This window comes from Lytechinus variegatus, chromosome 2 (assembly GCF_018143015.1).
Source record: "Lytechinus variegatus isolate NC3 chromosome 2, Lvar_3.0, whole genome shotgun sequence".
NCBI lineage: Eukaryota > Metazoa > Echinodermata > Echinoidea > Temnopleuroida > Toxopneustidae > Lytechinus > Lytechinus variegatus.
In genome coordinates this window covers 62321857-62345275 of record NC_054741.1, presented here as the reverse complement: position 1 = coordinate 62345275, position 23419 = coordinate 62321857, and the positions used below count along the sequence as shown (strand labels likewise).

Sequence of the window (23419 nt, the reverse complement as noted above, 5' to 3'; positions counted from 1 at the left end):
CCTTATATTTTATGAAACTGAAAACCTTTTTCAAATATCTGTTACGGTTTTTGCTGAGCGATCTTTTGAATTTGATGACCATTTTCAATTAGAGAATATGGATTTTACATTATTTTGGATAAATTTAATAACTAAAAAATTGTTTTTAAATTTTGGTTCAAAATTATCTAATGTTGTGTGTGAAGGTGTTATAACTATGGTGGCCCTGAAGGGACATCCCATATAGACAAAATCGCGAATATTCATGACGAAATTCACGACGTCGCCAATTTCACAACGTCGCCAATTTCTTTAAGAACTCCCGAACCCTTGCCCATTGCCTATTCCCTCCACCATTGAATTGCAGAAGGAATCGTAGTTGTCATGGAGGGATGGAAGGCGCAATGTGTTCGAGCAGGTACTTGCTTCTGGAAACTGCCCACCTGTGAACTCCAGAGTTGGTGTGGGGTCAAAGCCACAAGGTGGCTCGACGTTCATGCAGGTCGCAAACACTAGTATATCTTCCAGCTGCACCTTTTTCTTGGTGGTACCTGAAACAATAAGCATAGTTCAGGATTGTAATTCTGTGAATGGAAAAAGAGGGTGTAAAGGGAGATATAATTCAGAATATTATTGATTGTTGCTTCTTGCACTTCACCTGATACAATTCTGGCACTATAGAAAGTTGAATGAGCTTTAGATTACAAAGGACTCTATCATATCAGATTTCTAGTTATTGTAATATTAATATATTTTGCTATGATATGTCCATTTATATAACACATTTAGTATATAAATCTACTTAACTGCACTTTTGATGCTTGGTATCATATTATTACCTCGGCTGTAGCTGAGCTGCCATATTAATAGGCGCTCAAGCGTTCCATGAATAAATCCTACCGGGTACACATTCACCTGGCCTGGGTCAAGTGCAGCACAATATGGATCAATTTCTTGCCAAGGGAAATTTGCCATGGCTGGGATTCGAACCCACGGCCTTGCTTCAAAGTCCGGAGACTAATCCACTGGGCCACGACGCCCTACATAATGAGTCAAATAGGTGCATAAAGAACATGCAACTTTTAAGGGAAAACTATACGCTTATGTGCAACAGCTATTTCAAATCTGATATCCTGTAGTGATAAAACAAGTGAAACGCCTCTGGGAGTATCGCCTGCATTACACGATTCAACATTGTATCAGTGATTACTCTGCAAACAATCAAGATGAATTATTATTTAAAAAAAACACCATTCATACAACATTGAAAAACTAGGTTCATTGACCCTAAATGACCTATGACATTGATTGCATGACCTGGTACTCCCCATGTAGTACTATTACTGATGTTGATTGTCTTCACATCCAAGTTTCATGAACTAGATCCATAAACTTTAGAATTATAACATGTAAAAAAATGCCCCCAACATAGTCACAGTTCCTTGACCCTAAATGACATTTGACCTTAATCATGTGACCTGAAACTCACGCAAGATGATCAGTCATACCTGATTTTCCCTTATGTCCAAATTTAATGAACTAGGTCTGTACACTTTTCTAAGTTACTAAAGATTTCAATGTTGTAAACGCTCAGAATATTTTTTTTTGGGGGGGGAGTCTGGCTTGCATAGCAGAGCAAGACTGTAGTGTAGGCGCCACCTTATTTTCTTGGTCAGACAAATAACACAGAAAAATATTCTGAACGGATTATACAGGCACATACTTTCACAAATTCTCCTACTTGGTGATATAAAAAAGTGTGAAATAGGCTCTTACAGTAACAAAAAATGTATAACATTTTTACCAAATTCTAGCAATCCAGACTCTGCGTCCATGATGAAATCTGCCCACCAAGCTGAGATATGTTCTTCTTTTTGGTGAGTGTTTGAACCTTGTTGTGATGTCCTCTTCTCCTGAAAGAGACCGAGGAGCGCTGATGCACTAAGTGGTGCTGGTCTGGTGCAAAATTGTTCTGTCCAGAGCTTGGGATACTGCTGGATAGACTCCAGCACCCCAAGTGTTGAGAGTCCCCGTCTCAGTCTGCCAAAAAATAAGTATTACAATTTATAATTAATTCAAAAGTTGCATGAGAAAATTTTTAGTTAGTCAATGGATATTATACTATAAATTTTCATTTCACAGAAACAAGAAAAAAGAAGTCAAGCAGTTGAATAAGGTGCCACGACCTGAAATTCAATGCACCGTGACTGCCTCCACAGCTAAGTCCCAAAAGTAACGGTTGAAAACACAAACCCCTTACCCCCACACCTCTTGCACATTTAATGTACTCTTTTTGATTATGGCTGGATGGCTGTAATGGTATCCTGGGTTCGCGTCTCTAACCAATCAGTGACCTACCCTTTCAGATAAAAGGTACCCAGGTACCTATTGCAATGTTAAAAGGCATTTTCCTGGCCTTGGGTATATACTTTTGAAATTGAACTTTTTCAAAGTGTAAACTTTTTTTTATACACACTGTATAGAGCTCACACAGAAATTTGACCAAAAAAATACAATTATCATGGAGACAACGCGGCGAGGCCAATTCCAAAGTATACAATTATTCCCCAAAACACCATTCTTTTGATGATAAAATACTATGTTCAATGACCCTAAATAACCTTTGACCTAGATCATGTAATATAACTTCCATCCTTCAGCTTATGCCTGAGCAATATGAGGAATTGAAAGGATATACTTGAGAGCTGACACAATGTGGATTGGAAAAAGAAAATTTGTTGAAGGTGGTGACACTGCATGCATGGCACACATGTTAGTATAGTATAGTATAGTATAGTAATTGGCAGCCAGTGGCTGAAATATACATGTTTACAAAATATAAGAACATACAAAGATATTTTACAAAGAGTACATAATAAAAAGAGCAATCATTCAATATATAATACATTAAATTACACGAATATATTTCATTAAGATGGATCTAATTATTTAGCACGTAAGAAAGATTCACCAGTCACTGCTGTATGTGTATGCAAATAATTATATTTTCTTAAAGAAATATTATGTAAAAACATTCATTTTGCGTAAATACAACATAAATATGAAAACATATACCTTACATTATCATAACAATAATACAAACTTTTATACACACGCACAGTACTATTCCTACAATGTCAGATGTCTTTACATTTTTTATGGCTAAAAACCGTGTATCTCTTTTTTTTTAATCCATTGAAAATTAAGTATGAAAAATGTCACTAAGTTCCTCATCAAAGGAATATCTAAACTGGGTGAGGTGGAGAGATTTCTTCTCACACTTGACATAGCGCATTCGAGACCAGAAGATTTTGTTGCCATCCACATCCTTGGCACTGTTCTGCAGAATGTCTGCAGCCAGCTTCTTCAGGTCGACAAACTTTTGATGATGTAGTTGTCATACCTGTCTTGCCATAGCTGCAACAGCCGCCCATTGATCAGGGTGGAAGATGGCAATGTTCTTCTGCTTGGAGTCAACCTCCATTTGTGCCCCGACTCCAGAAACTTGTGCTCGATCGTCTTGATACATGTCGTCCTTACAGCATAGAGTAATGCTGCAACCACAAACCGATTTCAGTTCTGTCCACTGCATCCATCACTTGTTTAACTTGACCAACACCCCCGAAATGTTGAAGGTGGCAGAGCAGGCATGTCCCTATCTCTAAAGAACCTCTTCCCCCTTCTACCTGTAGCAGTGACCATCACCAGGGCCTTGGTTGTGCAAGCATAGATTGTACACAGAGTTGTCTCTTGTAAAACACCAGTAAGTCATTTGTTTTGGGGCAAGGTAGAACTTGCTGCAAATCAAAGGTATAGGAGTCGAATGATTCATCCTTCATCAGTGCTTTTTGTTTGTCAATGTATTTTTCTTCCCTTAACATTTTCTTATTGTTGAGATGGGTTTCATGTTCTTCCTTAGACTCTCTTTTGTTTGTACTGTTGAGTTACTGTACTCAATTCACTTTTTACATTCATCCTTTTTGGGATGATGGAAGCCCCCCCAAGATCTGGAGCAACTTTGGGTTTGACAGGCATATGTAAAGTGTTGTGCAATTAAGGTAAACTTCAGTGAATATCAATGGGATTGAATTTTCTTTAAGAGAAACTTGCGATGATGAACTAGCTCTTGCAAAAGTTACAGAGCCAGATCCCCTCAGGTTCTCTCCTCAACGAACAGCATTTCCAATGGTACCACCTTGAACATTTCTCACATTCGATCATGTTCAATGTTGACCGAACAACTCGACAGAGATGACACTTCCAAAGCTTGTACTTGACATCCATCACTTGCATTACCAGTAGCCAAGAATCATCTTCCAAAAACTGCTTCAAATCAGTCAACTCTTCCTTTGAAATGTCAACCACAGCATCCTGAACATTCTCTGGTATAACCTCGACCTCATCTTCTTGCACCCTATGACCATCTTTAACTCGAGAAATACACTCTGCAGAAACAAAATAACGAAGCTGCTTCACATGCTTTCTAGTCATGCTCGGAGGAGTCACACTATCAGGGACGGTTGCAATCTGCTGCGTAGATGTATGATCTCCTGTCGAAACAACAACCTCATTCTCCTCAATCCTGTACACAATCTGTTCTCTCTCCTCTCGTGTAGGCTTTGAAAGTGGGACTCTACTGGAGCTGCAAGCCTTCTTCGTGTTCTCTCCCTTCTTGTGTAGGCTTTGAAAGTGAGACTCTACTGGAGCTGCGAGCCTTCTTCGTTGACTTGAACTGTGGTCGCTGAGGTGTAACACGTTGAGGGACATTGACTACAACCGGAGAAAACGACTGAGAAGGAGAACCAGCAGCCTTCAACGCCTGAACTGCAGCATTAATGTGCTTGTACACGGCATCTAAAGCGATGCACGCAGTACTGGCACCTAGCAAATCATCAAGTTCCTTGAGCTTCCGAATAACACTGTCCTTTGAATGCTGACCACGAGGAGATCGTTCTCTATTCCTGACAATTTCCGAAATAAGCACATCACCTTGGGGACCTGTACATGCCTCGGGATCATCATCTATGGCTGGCTCTGCCTCCTCTGAACTCAACAGCGACCGACAAACTAAGTGGACATGCTTGCACAGGGTACCCCTGACAACTCCGTCAATGCACGAGCACGAAAATCCATGGACACACACGCCACATGCCTTACAGGCAAGTTGGCATATCGGCGAACATGAGGCTGCCACCTTCTCAACAAGATAATAATGCTGACCATCTGATGACTGCACACTCCACCTAGAATCGCTGACCTTGGAAACTGCTTCAATACTTAGCTGTTGACTTGCCTTATGCTGCCTATCATTATTCCTGATGCGATGAGACTTCCTACCTTTCTCCAATTTGATCAACCTATCAAACGAACGATCACGGACAAACTGAACAAGAAGACTAATACATTTATCGACCCTTCGATTGGTGAAACCCTTCATATAAATGTATTTCAACGTGTGATGGAAAGCCTCTACAAACATGTCCGTGTTGATGTGTGCTCCTTTCCTGAAACAAACAGTCCACTGGCTCTTACTCTCTGAGTACAACTTGAAATACACCCAAACTTCTTTGTTGCCTCATCTTCCAAAAAATCTGACATCACGCATCCAAGAAGTTGCTCTTCTTACTGCATATGGCTCATAGTTTATTGCATTATAATAAAATTTTGATTCTGACATCTAGTAAAACAGACATATATTGGTCTTCTTCAAGCACATTGGATTGGGCACCTACCTTTGTTTCTTATATGGAACTCATACTCAACAGGCAGCCATCAAAAGTGTCCAACAGATTTCAAAATGCACAGCATATGTAAAAGATGGAAAACAAAGAAACAAGAGTTTGAAAATATTTGGGTTAATTGATAGGGAAAATGAGAATGGAAAGTCACATAGGTTGCTAATTGGAATGACATTTTAATTTATTTATTGGATTCAGAAGTTCACAAGCATTGAAATTAAATCTTTGGTTATAAGAAAAAGTGAGCTAAATAATGCAGTATGAATACATGACTGGTGAAAAATCATCATTTTGTTAAACCTTTTAACAATTTACCGTAAACTCATCTTTGTGATAAATCTTGGCTGAAAACTGACAACATGCAATTATGATGTGATTATGATAAAGACAGAAAGGCATGCAGCATCGGACTAATATAATGAAATATTACTTGCTTGGAAAATCCCAAAGTTTGGATTGAATTTCTTAGCATTCACACCCAATTTGCAATTTAGCAAGTCCATCCCAAGAGAAAGTTGATTTGAATTAAGAGAGAAAAATCAACCAAGCACAATGCACTGAAAAGTTCACTGACATTAGTTGGTTCAGTTGATCAAGTTTAGTTTTCTTATTTATTCAGATCAACATTTTTCTTGGGTGTACTTGACCTTTAAACATATATTTACAAGCATTTCAAGGGGTGGTCATTATATTGGATTTTTCCAAACTCTGTTGGTTAGATTACCACCACTGGTATTTCTTTTTTTTTCTAAATACTGTAATACTATTACTAGGGTCTTAGATTTATTCTAGACTAATAAAAACATCGAAAATTGAAATTTATGCACTTGTACATAATTGTTTGGGCATGATAACTGAAGTAGCATAAAGCACAAGGATACAAAGTAGTAAACAGTTAAGAAATATACAATATTTACTTGATTTTTGAATTTTTGGCTCCCTATAACTTTAGTACTGAGTTAATTAGTTGACATAAGAATATGGGCCTAGACTTCTATATCTATGTTAAAATCTAACTTGGGCCAACTTACCTAACAAAGTTACTATGGTCCCTGCCTGGCTAGCTGGCAGATGCAGAAACTTCTTTGAAGAAGCGCCCTAAGCCCCGCGATATAATGGTACTCGCAATGTTAGACCTGCATCATTTCCTCAGGAAATAAAGGAATGTTTATGAGCATACTGGTATATATATATATATTTGTATATATATATATATATATATATATATATATATATAAATATGTCCATGTTGATGCAAACGAAATGTTTCAAATACCCAGATTTTGATAAGAGAGTTGTACCCTCATAAACAGACATTTTAAGCAAAGGCCTAAAGTTTCTAAACATGAGCTAAGCAGGCCCCATGTCACAGTGGAAATTGACAAGTTGCCAAAAATTGACGAAATTGACCAAAGTTGCACAAAATTGTACAAAATTGCATAAACTTTTCACAAAGTTGCACAAAATTGCGCAAAATTGTACAAAGTTGCACAAACTTTTCTCAAAGTTGCACTAAATTGCGCAAAATTGTACTAAGTTGCACAAACTTTTCTCAAAGTTGCACTAAATTGCGCAAAATTGTACAAAGTTGCACAAACTTCTCAAAGTTGCACTAAATTGCGCAAAATTGTACAAAGTTGCACAAACTTTTCTCAAAGTTGCACTAAATTGCGCAAAATTGTACAAATTTTTCACAAAGTTGCAAAAAATTGCGTAAAGTTGTACAAAGTTGCATAAACTTCTCACGAAGTTGCACAAAAATGTGCAAAGTTTACAAAGTTGCATGACCTTCTCACAAAGTTGCAAAAAATTGCGCAAAGTTGTACAAAGTTACATTAACTTTTCACAAAGTTATGCAAAATTGCGCAAAGGTTCACAAAGTCACATAAAATTGTACTAAGTTCCATTAACTTCTCACAAAATTCCACTTTTTGCTCCCTTCCCCAAAATGAATTAAAACTTGAATTCTAGCTGCACCATTGAAAACACTTGTGCGAAGTTGCAATGCAAAGCTTTGCACGTGTGCATTAACGTAATCGTGCACAATTAAACATGCATCGCAACTGCTCGAGTACATGTACGTAACATGTGTCTTGATGATGGTATTGGTATGATACGTAGAATTTTTAATTATTGTAGATAAAATGAAGCTTTTGAAGCCATTGCTTAACTAACGATAAAGATTACTACTATGGTGTTAGAAAAGTTGTGGAAATACTTGACAAATAACACAGCTTTAGTGAGTTTATTATTTTTTATTATAGCTTAGTATGCCATCATACAGATACACTGAGAGGGATTAAAGTGATTAATTGTTTCTGCCTTACACTTAAACTCTATATACCCATCATCTTTGTTTATCACTTTTAACCAGTAATAACTATTCACTTTTAATGTAAAAGAAATGGGTCAATTGCCGGTGTTCATCAATGTTCAAGTATACAAGAAATGAAGGGCACAATTGTAAAAGAAAAACTAGAATTTAATTCGTCATGCGGACGAATTAGGTGGTCTGTCATGATTTTTCATTCAGAGTCGGCTAGTGTATAAAATGAATAATTTAGATATGATTGATAATCTTGATTCTAGACATCCTAAGAATAAATTTTGACCATTGCTCAATGTGATTATTAATGTTTCCCATAGACTTTACACGTAAGCAATTTTGAGAATTACAATTCCAATATTGCAAGTGAAAAACGGGCATGATCCCGGCATCTGATCAAAAAGTGAAGGGCACATTACCGAAAGCCCAGAATCTCAGCTATAACATATTAAAAGCTCCGGCAAAACTGACAAGAAGAAATGGAGATATGGCTCACGAAATAGAGGAATGTCGAATCTAGTTTTGAGAAAAAGTCATGTCCCATAGAGATTACACACAAAATACATGTGATATGAAAAAAACAATTATAATCTGTTTTATCTTGCTAAATTTTAACTTTCATACCTTTTAATTATCATAAAGGATCATGTAAGAGGTGGCAAAAAGAAAAAAAAATGAAAAAAAAAATCATCTTTTCTACCCCAGGAATCGAACCTCCGCCCTCGAGAAAGCAAGTCAAATGCGTTATCCATTGAGCCACGATATTCCCCATAGAGATTACACGTAAGCAATTTTGAAAATTACAATTCCAATTTTGCAAGTGAAATATGGGCATGATCCCGGCATCTGATCAAAAAATGAAGGGCACACTTCCGATAGCCCAGAATCTCAGCTACAACATGTTAAAAGCTCAAGGAAAGCTGACAAGAAAAAATGGAGATATGGCTCACGAAATAGAGAAATGTCGAATCTAGTTTTGGGAAAAAGTCATGTCCCATAGAGATTACACGCAAAATGAGGAAAAATGACATGCTTCTTTTCATCGCTGTTTTACGTAATGATGCGTTCCTCAAAACGAATATTCATGTAACTGAGGAGAAAGAGTACCTTCTAAACTACAACATATCGAAATCTGGGCGAAAAATGATTTATATTCGAGAAGTTACAGCCAAATTTGCATAAATTTGATGACGTCATTTTTGAATAAATGAAATTTTTAGTTTGGGCGCCTATTTGATGACGTCACGAGATAATTTAGGGACAATGGTGACATGAAATCAAATTTACAACTCATAATCTATCGATATATGAAAAAAAAATTGGGGGTCAACGGACTATTTAAAGAGCTACAGTGAATTTGCAATAGGCATGTTTTTGCCCATATATGGCCTATAGTGAGAGCTCGCGCGCACACGTGCTGCAAAGTTTAACGGGTGTTAATTTCGTTATTAATGGTTGTAGAAGGTTGATCAAGGTATCAAATTGCTCAGAATTTTATTAGCAATGCAATGATATTAAAAGAAACGGTTTTTCTGCGTTGCGTTAAGGTGTAACGCGCGGAAACGCGCGCGCATATGTGCGCGCGCGCAAATTTTTGAAATGCTTAAAATGACCTGAAACGTACCCAAAAAATTTTATAGGTCATTTGGACGATTTTTTTACCTTTGACGCGCGCGTACGCGCGCGTCATGACCTCTACATGACCTTTGATGACATTGGCATTTGACCCCTGACATGAAGTTAATGTCATGTAAATATTGTTAATTTTTGATAATTGATAATGAAGATATGATCAAATGAAGAATTTTACAAAATGGCGCGTAGATGACGTCATCATGACCATATGACCTTGAAAAGCTTATTTTGCCGTCTCTATGATAGATTCTATATATGACAAAAAAATCAGCAAAATTGATTCAGCCAATTTCGAGAAAAGTTGGCGACAAAAAATAGGTACAATGAATAAAGATAGGAAGAAAGAAATAAAGAAAATTCTGACGAAATCAATAGGTGATCTGTCATAGACAGACCACCTAAAAAAAGACTGGTAAATAAGCTATTGGCAAAGGAAAATAGGTTGTGGGGAAAAAGTTAGGCAAGTGAAATGTTAGGCAATTCAAAAAGTTAAGAAATCAACTGCTTCAAATTATATCGGATTTTTATGCGACTCACATATACAGTGTGTTCCTAAAAAAAAGGTAATCGAAGTTCAAAGGTCAATCATTTCAAAAGTATATGGTTTATTTTTGTAATTTGTTTACTAAACTACTAAGTAACTCATCAGCTTTAATCTGAGACATTGTTTACGTCCAAACTGTAATGGGTCACACAGTTAGGGTCCTTTGAAGGTGATAGGTACAAAACCCATTTTTTCCAAGTTTTTCGTTTCTAGGGTATGAAACCAACTTTTTATAAATTGTTGGTTTCATAGTGTAAATCCCTTTCATATAAAGTGTATACTTTGCGAAAACTATGTTTTACGTTAAACACCCCTTTACTAAATACTCTTTACAAAACAACTATTCAACCTAGTATTGACTATGCATGCTCAGTGTGGGGTAATTGTTCAGCTAAAAACCGTGAATTTATTCATCGTATTCGGAGAAGGGCTTCCCGTATTGTAACAAAACATTTTGGTGCACGCGACATAAACGTTTCCAAACTTTTTAAAGAACTGAAATGGCAAGATTTTGAGACGAGGCGTGATTACTTTATCAATATGCTTATGTATCGTTGCATACATGGTTTGGCTCCAGTTAGACTATGCAATGAAATCGAAATGTATTTTGATAGGCATGGCTTTAATACCCGAAATTCCGACTCTTTAAATGTTGTCCTACCCAAACCAAATATCGAACTCTTTAAACAATCCTTCAGATATTCAGGCCCCAAAACGTGGAATCATCTCCTGAATGAGTTACAAAATTATGGAACCCTTCCTTCCTTCAAAAGACAATACAAGCAACTTCATTTCTAAATAATCTCCAAACATATTCGTACCTATTTATAATTTATTTACTCACGCTTACTTAGTATAAGTTTTAGTATACTTTTTATTTATAAAGCTGAATTATTTTTGATAATCAATGAATTGTTATTCACGTTTGTTTGTTATGTATTTTTGTTTTCTGTATTGCTTTATTATCACAATGCTATACGTTTCCCTCTCAACTTTACTTTTTTCTTCATTTCTTACGTAAATTACATTTACGTTTCTTTCTCCCCCTTTTCTGTCCTCTCTGATCAATCGATCATGTTTATGCATTTCTAATTTTCCATTGCTTTCTTTCTTCTCTCTCTTTCTCACACACCCTTTCTCTCTCTCTCTCTCTCTCCCCCTCTCTCTATCTATCTTCTCTTCACTTTCTACTTCCCCTCTCTTTTAATTTTACTAATTTACATATTGTATTATTATTGTTTATACTGTTGTATTACCAATTTGTTTATACGGTTGTATTATTAATTTTGTCGCTTATGATTTACTCTTGCTTTGCATTCTGATATTATGTATGTCCTAATCAGGACCATGATGTAAAAACAGCCTCTGGCTGATCATGTTTTATCCTGAATAAATACTTTTAAATAAAATAAATAAAATAGTTTTGGGGGGTTTTGTCACACAAAGTTTCAATGAAATGCAATCTCATTTGTCAAAGGACCTATCTCACTGGCAATGAGATGTGTTCGTATTAGGAGTCTCTTGAGTCGTGGAGACGTCGCACAGTGGGCCAGAATGAGCCAGAAGTGCGCCAAAACATATTCCGTGCTATATTTTCACCAAAACATGTTAATGTGGGATAATTATGGGCGTATAATCGACTGGACATAATTTCAAGCCCAAATAACGTCACCTTGATACTTAATTTTGATTGGCTAGTTAAAACCTATCTGTGAAATGACGAATTACACGTGATCACGTGCGACCCTGTACGGTGCGCTGCAATGACAGATGACTGCATACATGTACTTAAAAAATGTCCGTATTTTCGGGTGATGTGGAAGCAAAATCGACTCTAACATGAAAAGTGGCAGAAGGTGGCAGCAAAATCTAGTATCAACTTAAAGCTTAGACATAAGGGAAAATGGTGGTAAGGAAATTTAGACGGAAACCCACAGAAATCTCAACTTTTCTTATGTAAATGTAAAAACAAATGTTTCATGCGATGGCAGATGACTGCGTGCATGGTATAAAAATGCCCGTATTTTCGGGTGATGTGTCAAGCAAAATTGGCTCTAACATAAAAAGTGGCAGAAGGTGGCAGCTAAATCTAGTATCAACTTAAAGCTTAGACATCAGGAAACATGGTGATGATAGAATGGAGACGGAAATCCACGGAAATCTAAATGTTTCCTATGTAAATGTAAAAAACATGAATAATCAGTCTATTTGGTGGAATAATCATTCTTTAAACCAGCTGAAAAATGTCTTTAATCTACTTGTAACCCTATTACATGAGAAAATAATATATTAGAATTTTGTGGTAGCAATTTCAGATTAATACATAAAAAACGTAAGTGAAATTACTTGGTTTTTGTCTCACCTGCGAAGCAAAGTGAGACTATAGGCGCCGCTTTTCCGACGGCGGCGGCGACGGCGGCGGCGGCGTCAACATCAAATCTTAACCTGAGGTTAAGTTTTTGAAATGATGTCATAACTTAGAAAGTATATAGACCTTGTTAATAAAACTTGGCCATAAGGTTAATCAAGTATTACTGAACATCCTATCAGAGTTTCATGTCACATGACCAAGGTCAAAGGTCATTTAGGGTCAATGAACTTAGACCATGTTGGAGGAATCAACATCGAAATCTTAACCTGAGGTTAAGTTTTTGAAATGTCATCATAACTTAGAAAATATATGGACCTAGTTCATGAAACTTGGACATAAGGTTAATCAAGTATCACCGAACATCCTGCATGAGTTTCACGTCACATGACCAAGGTCAAAGGTCATTTAGGGTCAATGAACTTTGGCCGAATTGGGGATATCTGTTGAATTCCCATCATAACTTTGAAAATATATGGACCTAGTTCATGAAACTTGGACATAAGGTTAATCAAGTATCACTGAACATCCTGCATGAGTTTCACGTCACATGACCAAGGTCAAAGGTCATTTAGGGTCAATGAACTTTGGCCGAATTGGGGATATCTGTTGAATTCCCATCATAACTTTGAAAGTTTATGGATCTGATTCATGAAACTTGGACATAATAGTAATCAAGTATCACAGAACATCCTGTGCGCGTTTCAGGTCTCATGATTAAGGTCAAAGGTCAATGAACTTTGGCCGAATCGGGTGTATCTGTTGAATTACCATCATAACTTTGAAAGTTTGTTGGTCTAGTTCATTAAACTTGGACATTAGAGTAATCAAGTATCACTGAACATCCTGTTCGAGTTTCAGGTCACATGATCAAGGTCAAAGGTCATGTAAGGTTAATGAACTTTGGCCATGTTGGGGTTTTTTGTTGAATAACCATCATATCTCTGTAAGTTTATTGGTCTAGTTCATAAAAAGGGGAAATAAGAGTAACCATGTATCACTGAACATCTTGTGCAAGTTAGAGTAGTATTCAAAGTGAGCACTGCTGCTATATTGAACCGCGTGATGCAGGTGAGACGGCCAGAGGCATTCCACTTGTTCAACTTAGTCATCATATACGCGGAAACTCGCAAAATGTCACATTTTGCCATTTCAAGTAGAAAATTAACAACCTTAATGAACATATTGGAATGAAATATTTTACTGAAGTATTCTTCAAAGTGTTGTCTTTCAAATGGGCATGACAAAAATAAAAAATCTAAAATTACCCAAAATGACTTTTGGCGCACTTTGGTTTCGCCCCGGCCCACTGTGCATCGTGGTGATGTCTCCTGAGACTTCAGGGCGTCGTGGGAAAATGGAACAAAAGTCAAACATGTTCAATCTTTTTATTTATTTATTTATTAAAACATCTTTATACAGGATAACATGTTCAGATTATTACACTGTTTTTCGACACGGTCCTGTAAACATAAAAAATCAAGTAACATATAGAATATAATGCATAGAAGAATTTCAAATATAATAGATAAAGAGAAAGTAAACCAAATGAAATAGGTATTTACAGCAACAGATATCTAAGACACGAATGTGCATGCGCATCGGGGTGATAAAAATCAAATTGGAAATTTAAACCTATCATAAAAGGTATTGTATAAGAGCGGAAAGTGTTTTAAGAGAAATATATTTTCTTATAATTCTTTTTGAAACTATCAATAGTCTTGGCATTGTGCAGATCAGAATTCAGGTTGTTCCATACATTTCCTCCTGAATATCGTAAACTACTCTTTAAAAATTCAATATTGGGTTTTGGTATTACAACGTTTAGTGAATTAGCAAATCTTGTATTCATTGGATGTCTATCAAAAACCATATCAATTGAATTACCTAAACGTATCGGAGCATGACCGTGAATACAATTATACATAATACAAGCAAGGAAATAATTACGTCTTTTTTTTTAAAACCTGCCATTTTAAGCGTTTAATAATATCAATACCATTGTCAGCATAATCAAAGTTCTTTTCTACTATTCTAGCTGCTCTTTTTTGTAGTCTTAACAAAATATTCCTATTATTGATAGAACAGTTCCCCCAGACTGAACAAGAGTAATCCATTATGGGTTGGATTGAAGAATTATAAATCTTATTTAGAACGTTTGTATCAGTGAAATGACTAACCTTTTTTAAAGAAAATATCTTAAAAGCTAAAGATCTACTTAGGTTCTTCACATGTGAATTCCACTTTAGGTTTTCATCAATTTCGATTCCTAAATACCGAATATGAGTTACTTGATTTATAATGTTACCATCCAAATATATGTTTAATTCTTTGGAAGTATGTGGGTTGCGTTTCAATAACATACTATACGTTTTATCAATATTGACTTTCAATTTATTTCTTTTGTACCATTTACTAATATTTTCCAAATCATCCTGTAGTTTAGACGTAATAACTTCTGTACTTTTATCCGAAATATAAATGACAACATCATCTGCATAAATATTGCATGAACATGTTATTAAACATTCACTTAAATCATTAATAAAAATAAAAAGTAATGGGCCTAGGGCACTACCCTGGGGAATTCCTACAGAGAGATTATTAAATTTAGACAATTTCTCATGACAATAAACAGTTTGCTTTCTACCAGATAAATAATTAGTGAACCATCTTAACTCATTATTTTGAACACCATATCTTTCCATTTTTTCAATAAAATATTTTTATCAATGCAGTCGAAGCATTTTGATATATCTAAAAAAAACAAGCTCCAATCATCTCACGTTCGTTGAAAGCATCATACCAATCCTCTAAAATTTTATGTAAACATGTAGTTGTCGAGTGATTAGGTAAGAATGCATACTGATCAATATTTATGAAATTGTGTTTTTTAAGATAAAAAAGTAACTGACTCTGGACTTCTTTCTCCAGTAACTTTACCAGATGGCATACCACAGAGATAGGCCTGTAATTAGTCATATTATCTAACCCCCCTTTACCTTTATAAATTGGAGTGGTTCGAGCGATCTTCCGATCATCTGGTATTAAACCGCTTGACAAACTCTCGTTAAAAATTACACCCAATGATAAACTTATATGATGCCCTGCTATCCTTAGGAGTTTAGTATCTAAATTTAAAATATCAAGATTAGAGTCACTTGAGAGCTGTGAAAGAATTTTTGTAACATTTTCACTGGTGACAGACTGGAATGCAAAGGAATAAATGCTATCAGGATGATTCCAAACAAAAGTATCATCTTTAAATGAGTCTGAAATTTTCTTACCAACGTTCACAAAAAAAATCATTAAAATCACCCCCATTTAAAGTGTTGGGAATATCAGTGTTTTTTTGTTTACGTCCTGTAAATTTATTGATTTCATTCCATAATTTTTTGCTATTACCTTTATACTTTTCGGTTATGTTATTAAAATACTCACGTTTTTTATTCTTAATTAGTTTAGTGACATTATTACAAGTAAGACGATCGTCATACAAAGGTTCGTTGCCTTGTATGTCTACACGACCTGTGGGGATCTTCACTTTATCTGTTTGCTTCTGCTATGACTGTTTTTTCTCTTTTGGTTCTAAATTGGTGATTTTCCTGCTCTCTAAAATTACATGCTTACTTTCACCACCACAGTAGGTGCATGACTTTGTCTTACTGGTTTACTATGACCATCTTTGGTAGCTGTTGCGAAAGCTTTTCTTCTTGTTGGGTTGCTGCTCTTGCTATTATATCTTATTGTACTGTTACTCTAGTTGGCATCTGTACCTATGGTACCAAATGTAGGGTTTGAAATAATATGTGCTGGATGATTGACAAAGTCTTTGAATCCAACAACTTGCATTCTTTTTTCGTCCAATTCATATACTTTGGTTCTCCACAAGCTCTTCGGTCTATATGGCAGTTTACCTACTAAAAACTGCAGACTACTGGTGCTGTCTAATTCTTGTTGGATTGCATCATGTTATGACATTCTGACAAAAAAATGCAAATTCATTTAGCTTACTGGTTTCATCTTTGACCTCTGGCAATTCTTTAGCTTTCTTCAGTACAGCTTGTGCAATGTTGCGACTATTTCCAAACCTTTTGGTTACGATCTGCTTTGCCTAATGAAGCATTCATCTGGGTCTTCATCATGGTACAACTGTTTATCAAGCTATTTGGTTCTCCCGAAGTGTATTGACACAGGTAATTTAGCATATCTCTACCATCTATGGTCTTATTCTCTACTGCATATTCAAAAGCTCTCATGAAGGTGGTGCATTTTAACAGGTCACCATTGAAGACTAGTATCTGTTGCGCTGGTAGTGAAGCTCTTATTTGTTGTCTAATAAGAAGCTGTGTCAACTTACTGATATCACTTGACAGTTCTTGTATCTCCTGGAAAGTGGTTGTTGTTGAAGACTGCTGACTAGCTGGTGGTACTTGACTATGCACATGATGGACCTGACTACTGGTCATTGTTGGCAACTGATGCCTAGCTGGTGATACTTGACTATGCACATGATGGACCTGACTACTGGTCATTGTTGGCAACTGATGACTAGCTGGTGGTACTTGACTATGGACATGATTGACCTGACTACTGGTCATTGTTGGCAACCGATGGCTAGCTGGTGATACTTGACTATGCACATGATGGACCTGACTACTGGTAATTGTTGGCAACTGATGGCTAGCTGGTGATACTTGACTATGCACATGATGGACCTGACTACTGGCCATTGTTGGCAACTGATGACTAGCTGGTGATACTTGACTATGCACATGATGGACCTGACTACTGGTAATTTTTGGCAACTGATGGCTAGCTGGTGATACTTGACTATGCACACGATGGACCTGACAACTGGTCATTGTTGGCAACTGATGACTAGCTGGTAATACTTGTAATACTTGACTATGCACATGATGGACCTGACTACTGGTAATTGTTGGCAACTGATGGCTAGCTGGTGATACTTGACTATGCACATGATGGACCTGACTACTGGTCATTGTTGGCAACTGATAACTAGCTGGTGATACTTGACTATGGACCTGACCATTGGTCATTGTTAGTAATTGACGACCAGGTGAAATGTGAATAATTCACAATGCAGATCTTGCAGATGTAGCTGTCTTCACTGTGGACTTTGATGTGGCATCAGCATTAACTTTTGTGCTTGAGTAAGTCTGAGTAGCTTGAAAATTGATGTCTCTGGGAAAAACTTAGTCTCAAATGCCACTGTTCCAGTATTAGATGCTAATGCTTATGGTTTTTGCTCATTAACATCTTGGTCATCTTCTTCTTTTCCTCTTCTTCTCCTTCATCTTCATCTGATTCACCTTGTCAGATACTTGTGTTGTCTGTCTGCCTTCTCATATTTTTATACATAACATTTTGCAGACAGGTCTATCGCTTCTTCTGCACGATAAAAAACAAAATCCACTTATTTCTAAAAACAAATATGCATCACCATTAATTTTTGTGCTTGAGCAAGTCCAAATAGCTTGTAAATTGACGTCCCTTGGAAGAAATAGCTCTTGAACGCCTCTGTTCAAGTATTAGGAGATGCTGATGCTGACGGTTTTGCTGATTAACATCATCATCTTCTTCTTCTTCCAAATCTGATTCGTTATCTTGATTCAGCTGGTACTGTGCTTCTTCTCCAAGATCATCAAGTTGCTGTATATACTCTGGGTGGAATGAGTACACTAGCTTGTCCATATTATCTGCGTCAAATTCTGTTGAAAAAACATCAACTGGTACTACCAATGGATCGCCATCTTCTATATCCTTTATAAGCGATCCAAAAGGGATTTTCACTGTCGTATCATCCAGTAGTTTGAAGGTGTTTGTACCATCATAGTTAACAGCCACTTTATCTAGCCACATGTCGGTAACCCTGGTTCTCTCACCAATGTCCCTAGCCAAAACTGGCTCTGTAACTTGGAGAAGCCACCAGTTATCTATTTGAGGACCATCATGGGCATAGTTAGCACCTGCAAGAACGGGAACTATGTCACCACGCATCAGTAGAAAGTCTTCAGTGTTCAGCTGTGTCTTTCTTGTTTTACTGAGTGTCCCTTGGAAAGATGTAAGTGCAGACAAATTCCTTTGTGACATGTAGGATTCTGATGGCACATCTTTCCTTTGCACTGTTACTGGGGCATACCCATTTTTGGCCTTGTATTTTTCCCGGACTGTTTGTGTAGGCTGTGGTCTATATATCCGGTTTAACTTCTTCAACTTCTTGTAGTCTTCCTTGCTTTCCTGTGTGGGCTCGCACAGGTTTGTGTAATTCTTCAACCGCTCATGCAACTGAGAAATGACAATATCAGCAGAAATATCACACTTCCTTGGGTGCTGATATTGTTTCTCCTCTGTTGTGAAGTGTGAATACTTCACACTGCAAATCTTGCGGATGTAGTTGCCTTCACTGTTGGTTTTGATGTGGCAATACTGCTCATGACTTGGATGTCTGTATTGTGAGCTGTGTGCACCTCTTTCTCCAAACCCATGCTCTACAACTGCCTCATTGACGAAGGCATACAAAGAAAGGTCATCTATAGTGTCCGGTAGCATCTCTTCAAATGATGTGATGTGTGTCCTCAAGCTTGATAAAGTCATCAGAAGGCAATCCAGAGTCTTTGGGTATATACCTCCACAGCTGGAATCTACATACTTTGGTGTTGCCCCATTGCTCAATGCATTTTGTCGTCTTTCATTGATGGCCTGAAGAAATTCTATGGATTCCTGGAATTTTCTGACCCCTAGCAGAAATTTGCCTCGTCTCATCTGCCTTGCATCCTCCTTTCTGGAATCCTTCCTTGCAACAAATCCTGCAAAGTGGTATAATTCTCGTACATGCTGGATATAGGATACTGCAAAGGAAATACCAGAAACAAACTTGACACATCCACCATGTTCCCCTCCAAAGCATGAAACAAACAGGACATCTCCATCAAATGCAACTCCCACAGGCTCATCAAATGAGGCATCTGCCACAGTACCATCTTCATTTCCTTTCTGTCCAGAGCCCCATACTTCAATTGCTCCTGCATCTATGGTGAACATGTCATATACATATATCTTATTCCGCACTGGGGTAGACACAGCCAGCTTCTTACTTCTGCTTACTGATACATCAGTTGAGGGGTGCAATCCAGATATGAACGTTTTTATAACACCCGTTTCATAGTTCACCATTTTGATCTCTGTATGGTCAACTGCCAGGAGGCTTGGTGGAGTTTTGGTCAAGAGTGCAAGGCCTGATGGTTGGACGCAGAATCCTTCAATTGTTTTAACCAGTTGACCATGGTAGGAATCAAGGTTGATCCGTATCATGTGAATAACCTTGGCATTAGTGTCACTCACAGCAGCAATGGTTGTTGGATATGCTGGGCTTATCACCTCAAGCGCATATGGTTGGAATCCGTCAGGAGCATTATTTAATTCCACCGTAGCAACTTTTTGCTTAGCATGGATGTCATGGCATTTATCTACAACACGCAGAGCTTTATTGCCACTATCTGAGATAAGGCACACTTCACCCTTGTTAGAAGCTGCAAAGACCTTCAGTCCAGTAGGCCGGTTATATTGTGCAGCGGTTACTGGTAGTACTTGATGACTAGCACGTCCAGGAGCATTTGGCTGTCCAAGTGGTTTTACTTTCATGGGATTGTGTCGATTTCCCATGAAGACACAGTCAGCAACTGGATCACTCCACAGACAATGGCCCTGCTTATTTACAGTGATGAACAGAGGTCTACCCAGTTTCATATCGTTGTGATCTTTGGCCTCCTGTGACCATGGACGGTACTGTTCAGGAGCAACAGTAACCACCACAGAATTGGCTGCAACAAGTGCATCTTCAACTCTTTGGCAAACGGTCGAGTATGCCAAATCATCGGAGTGCCTGTCTCTATAGGAAAATACTTTGGAGTTGATACCACACAAGAGGGTTGATGCATGTGTGGATGAAAGCCAGAGAGCAACAAGCATGTTGATGCAAAAGATTTCATTTCCATCAGTGATGCGATAGTTGCGTACGTATCCTACTAACGCCTTACACATATGAAGCATGCCAAAACCAAATTGTGTGTATTGTGGTATTGCAAGTTGACATCCAGCTTCTTTCATCAGATCTTCATGGGCAACTCGTTGAGATGCAGCCATGTCTGCATAACAGTGGACAACCATCAAACGAACACATTGGAGATTTCTACTCCTGCATCTGTTGCATGATTCTTGCTGATTGCGGTAAGTGCATTCTTTGGCCTTACTTGTTATGCACTCAGAACAGGTTTGAACTGCTTGAAGCATCGTTTTCAAATGCTGACGTACATCTGCATGCTTCATTCCACCAGTTGAAAAAACTGTCCCAACATTCATAGCAATCAACCCCTTCACATCAATTACATAAAACTCTACAACTTCAGAAACAAATCTGCATTTCTGCTTTACATATGATGAGAAATTCTCTGTGCCTGCTTCTGCAATTTCATCATATGTCAGTTGGGGTCTAACACCATCCACAATATAGGACTTGCTGTCTGGTTGCCAGCGAACAAATGTACCCTGGTTTAGAGGCTGCCCGTCATATCCACATACCACTGGGTAAACAGTACTATCTTCTCCATCTATGGATAAAAGCCAACCTTGACTGTTGTAGCAGTTCAGAGACAGTTCCTATTCTGGCTGGACATGGACCACCATCAAAGTTTGCAGCTGGTTTCCATCGTTTCATGGTTCTGTGATTTGGTGCTGGGTGGTTCAATGTGGTATTAGCTCTGACTCCAGCATTTTGAGCCTTACCACAATTTGCTGAGCCAGTGTAAAACTTAAAAGCACGCTCACCTGCAACATCAAAGAAGGCCTGACAGAAAGCATTCAATGTGGGCCATGTTTGCCACTTTATGCTCTTTGGGGACTTAAGCAGTGTTGTCAGGCGTGCCTCAATTTCCTGGTAGCACAAGCTATCACTACCAATTACTTCCTCTCTGATTGCCTGCTTCAGCCAATGTGACAGATACTCATCATGTTGTCTCTCAAGGTGAAACTGGTATTGGTATGGCATGCATATCTGTAAAAAGGGAGATAAAAATTTGAAATAATGTAACTAATAAATGATTTAAGTACATGTAATACCCATCTTTCACCCAGCATCAATAGGCAACATATGCTACATGTGTGCAAACAACCAAATGATATCTGCAGAAGTTTGCTGATTGAAGTGGGGCACACACATTACTTTTTAGAAGCAATTTCATCACATTCCATTTTTTATGCTTTTTCATTCACACTTTCAGGAAAAGTAGATCTAAACAAAAGATGTGGTTCTCCGCTTTCATGCATGCTACATTCACAGAATATTTGTGTCCACCACTATGCACATGGCAAGTTTTGTTGAAGCAAGGATCTTGACCAATCTGAATACTGAGATGGCTAAGGGCTTGTGCCATCCCTCAACTAGTATCCCTATTAATACCATAGTCCTTTGTTTTTGCTTTTGTTTTTATTTAGACTTTTCCAAATTTTCAGCACACACACACCCCTATCACAAATATCACATTGACCAAAATACTCTATAAGCCTTGCATAATTTGCATGAGCAAAAACAAGGACAGTCCAATATTGTAGGAACATTAATTTTATTATTTCTTAAAAAACAAATTATCTTGTTTTAAATCTAATTACCTGTCGTACAGCCTCAATTTTTCAGACAAGTGTTAAAGGGGCATTCAGTGATTCCAGCATCCTCTTTTATGACACCAATAAGTTGATATACATGAAAAAAGCTTATTTCCAAAATTTCAATTGATTCTGATATTGCGTTGGTGAGTTGTACACGATTACGTCGATTATGTTTATTACATTGCTCCATACGCTGCTGTTTTGTTAATATTATCGGTCCAATAATTAAGCCATACAATTGGTAGCTCTGCCAAAATAAAACATGTCATTGCAAGTCTGCTTCAGTATTTCTTGTTTTTTATGAATTTGCTACTTAATCAATACAAAATATTCAGAATCTAAAATTTTCAGCTGACCACACAGAATGTGTGAATGTCCCTTTAACAAGATAAATGAAATAAATAGAATTATAGAAGACTCATCAAATCAAATCAAATACCTCTTTTCCTTCAGGAATTGGGCACAATCTATCAAGGTCATTCTTGCTGATAAAGTTGTTGCCAAGTACTAGGTTCCATCTCTCTAGAAACACTGCACCACCTTGATCTTCCCTGTGCTGTTGAAGATGTTCAGCAATACCTTTTGCACTGTTTATGTGTTTCAAAAAATGCTCCCCTACACAAAAACAAAATTTATCAAGACGGATTACATCACCTCATCAGCTAAAGTACACACTTTCTATTCATTTTCTTATCCATTTTAGTGTTTGGACATATGCTCAAGCTTTTCAACAAACCTCGCAATGCACAGAACTGACCTACTTAACACTTCGTAATTTACTAGTAGTATTTCACATACAGACCTGTTTGGAATAGGTGATACCATTGAAACACACATAACTTGGCTAAAGTTGCCAATTTGTGCCCAATTTGTGCCCGAGCACAATTTTAGCACATGGTATTGATATTTATGAGGAAAATGCATCACATACAGAGCTATGCAATGAAAGCACATCACCTTTATCCAGGTTTTACATTGATATTAATTAATTCACACATTCTGTGAGGAGGATCAACTGAAAATTTGTATTGCTTTGGTAGCAAATTCATTAAAATGAAATACTGAAGCACAGTGGCAAGGAAATGTTTTTTGTATGCGAGAGAAATTAGAACAGTAGCCTATGGAGCAAGGTAATACACAAA

The 23419-nt window shown here is 37.3% G+C and overlaps 2 protein-coding genes across 2 annotated transcripts; both read right to left on the bottom strand.

The window, feature by feature from the left end:
• Positions 1 to 2785: 2785 nt before the first annotated feature.
• Positions 2786 to 6899, bottom strand: LOC121408572. The gene has a single exon (XM_041600084.1). It carries the CDS (start codon positions 5456 to 5458, stop codon positions 4613 to 4615), a length of 846 nt encoding a protein of 281 aa, XP_041456018.1. The 5' UTR covers positions 5459 to 6899; the 3' UTR covers positions 2786 to 4612.
• Positions 6900 to 17506: 10607 nt separating this feature from the next.
• Positions 17507 to 23041, bottom strand: LOC121408570. The gene is made up of 2 exons (XM_041600083.1): positions 22717 to 23041; positions 17507 to 21666 (listed from the first exon to the last, which is right to left on the bottom strand). Exon 2 carries the CDS (start codon positions 20973 to 20975, stop codon positions 18060 to 18062), a length of 2916 nt encoding a protein of 971 aa, XP_041456017.1. The 5' UTR covers positions 20976 to 21666; positions 22717 to 23041; the 3' UTR covers positions 17507 to 18059.
• Positions 23042 to 23419: the final 378 nt, after the last annotated feature.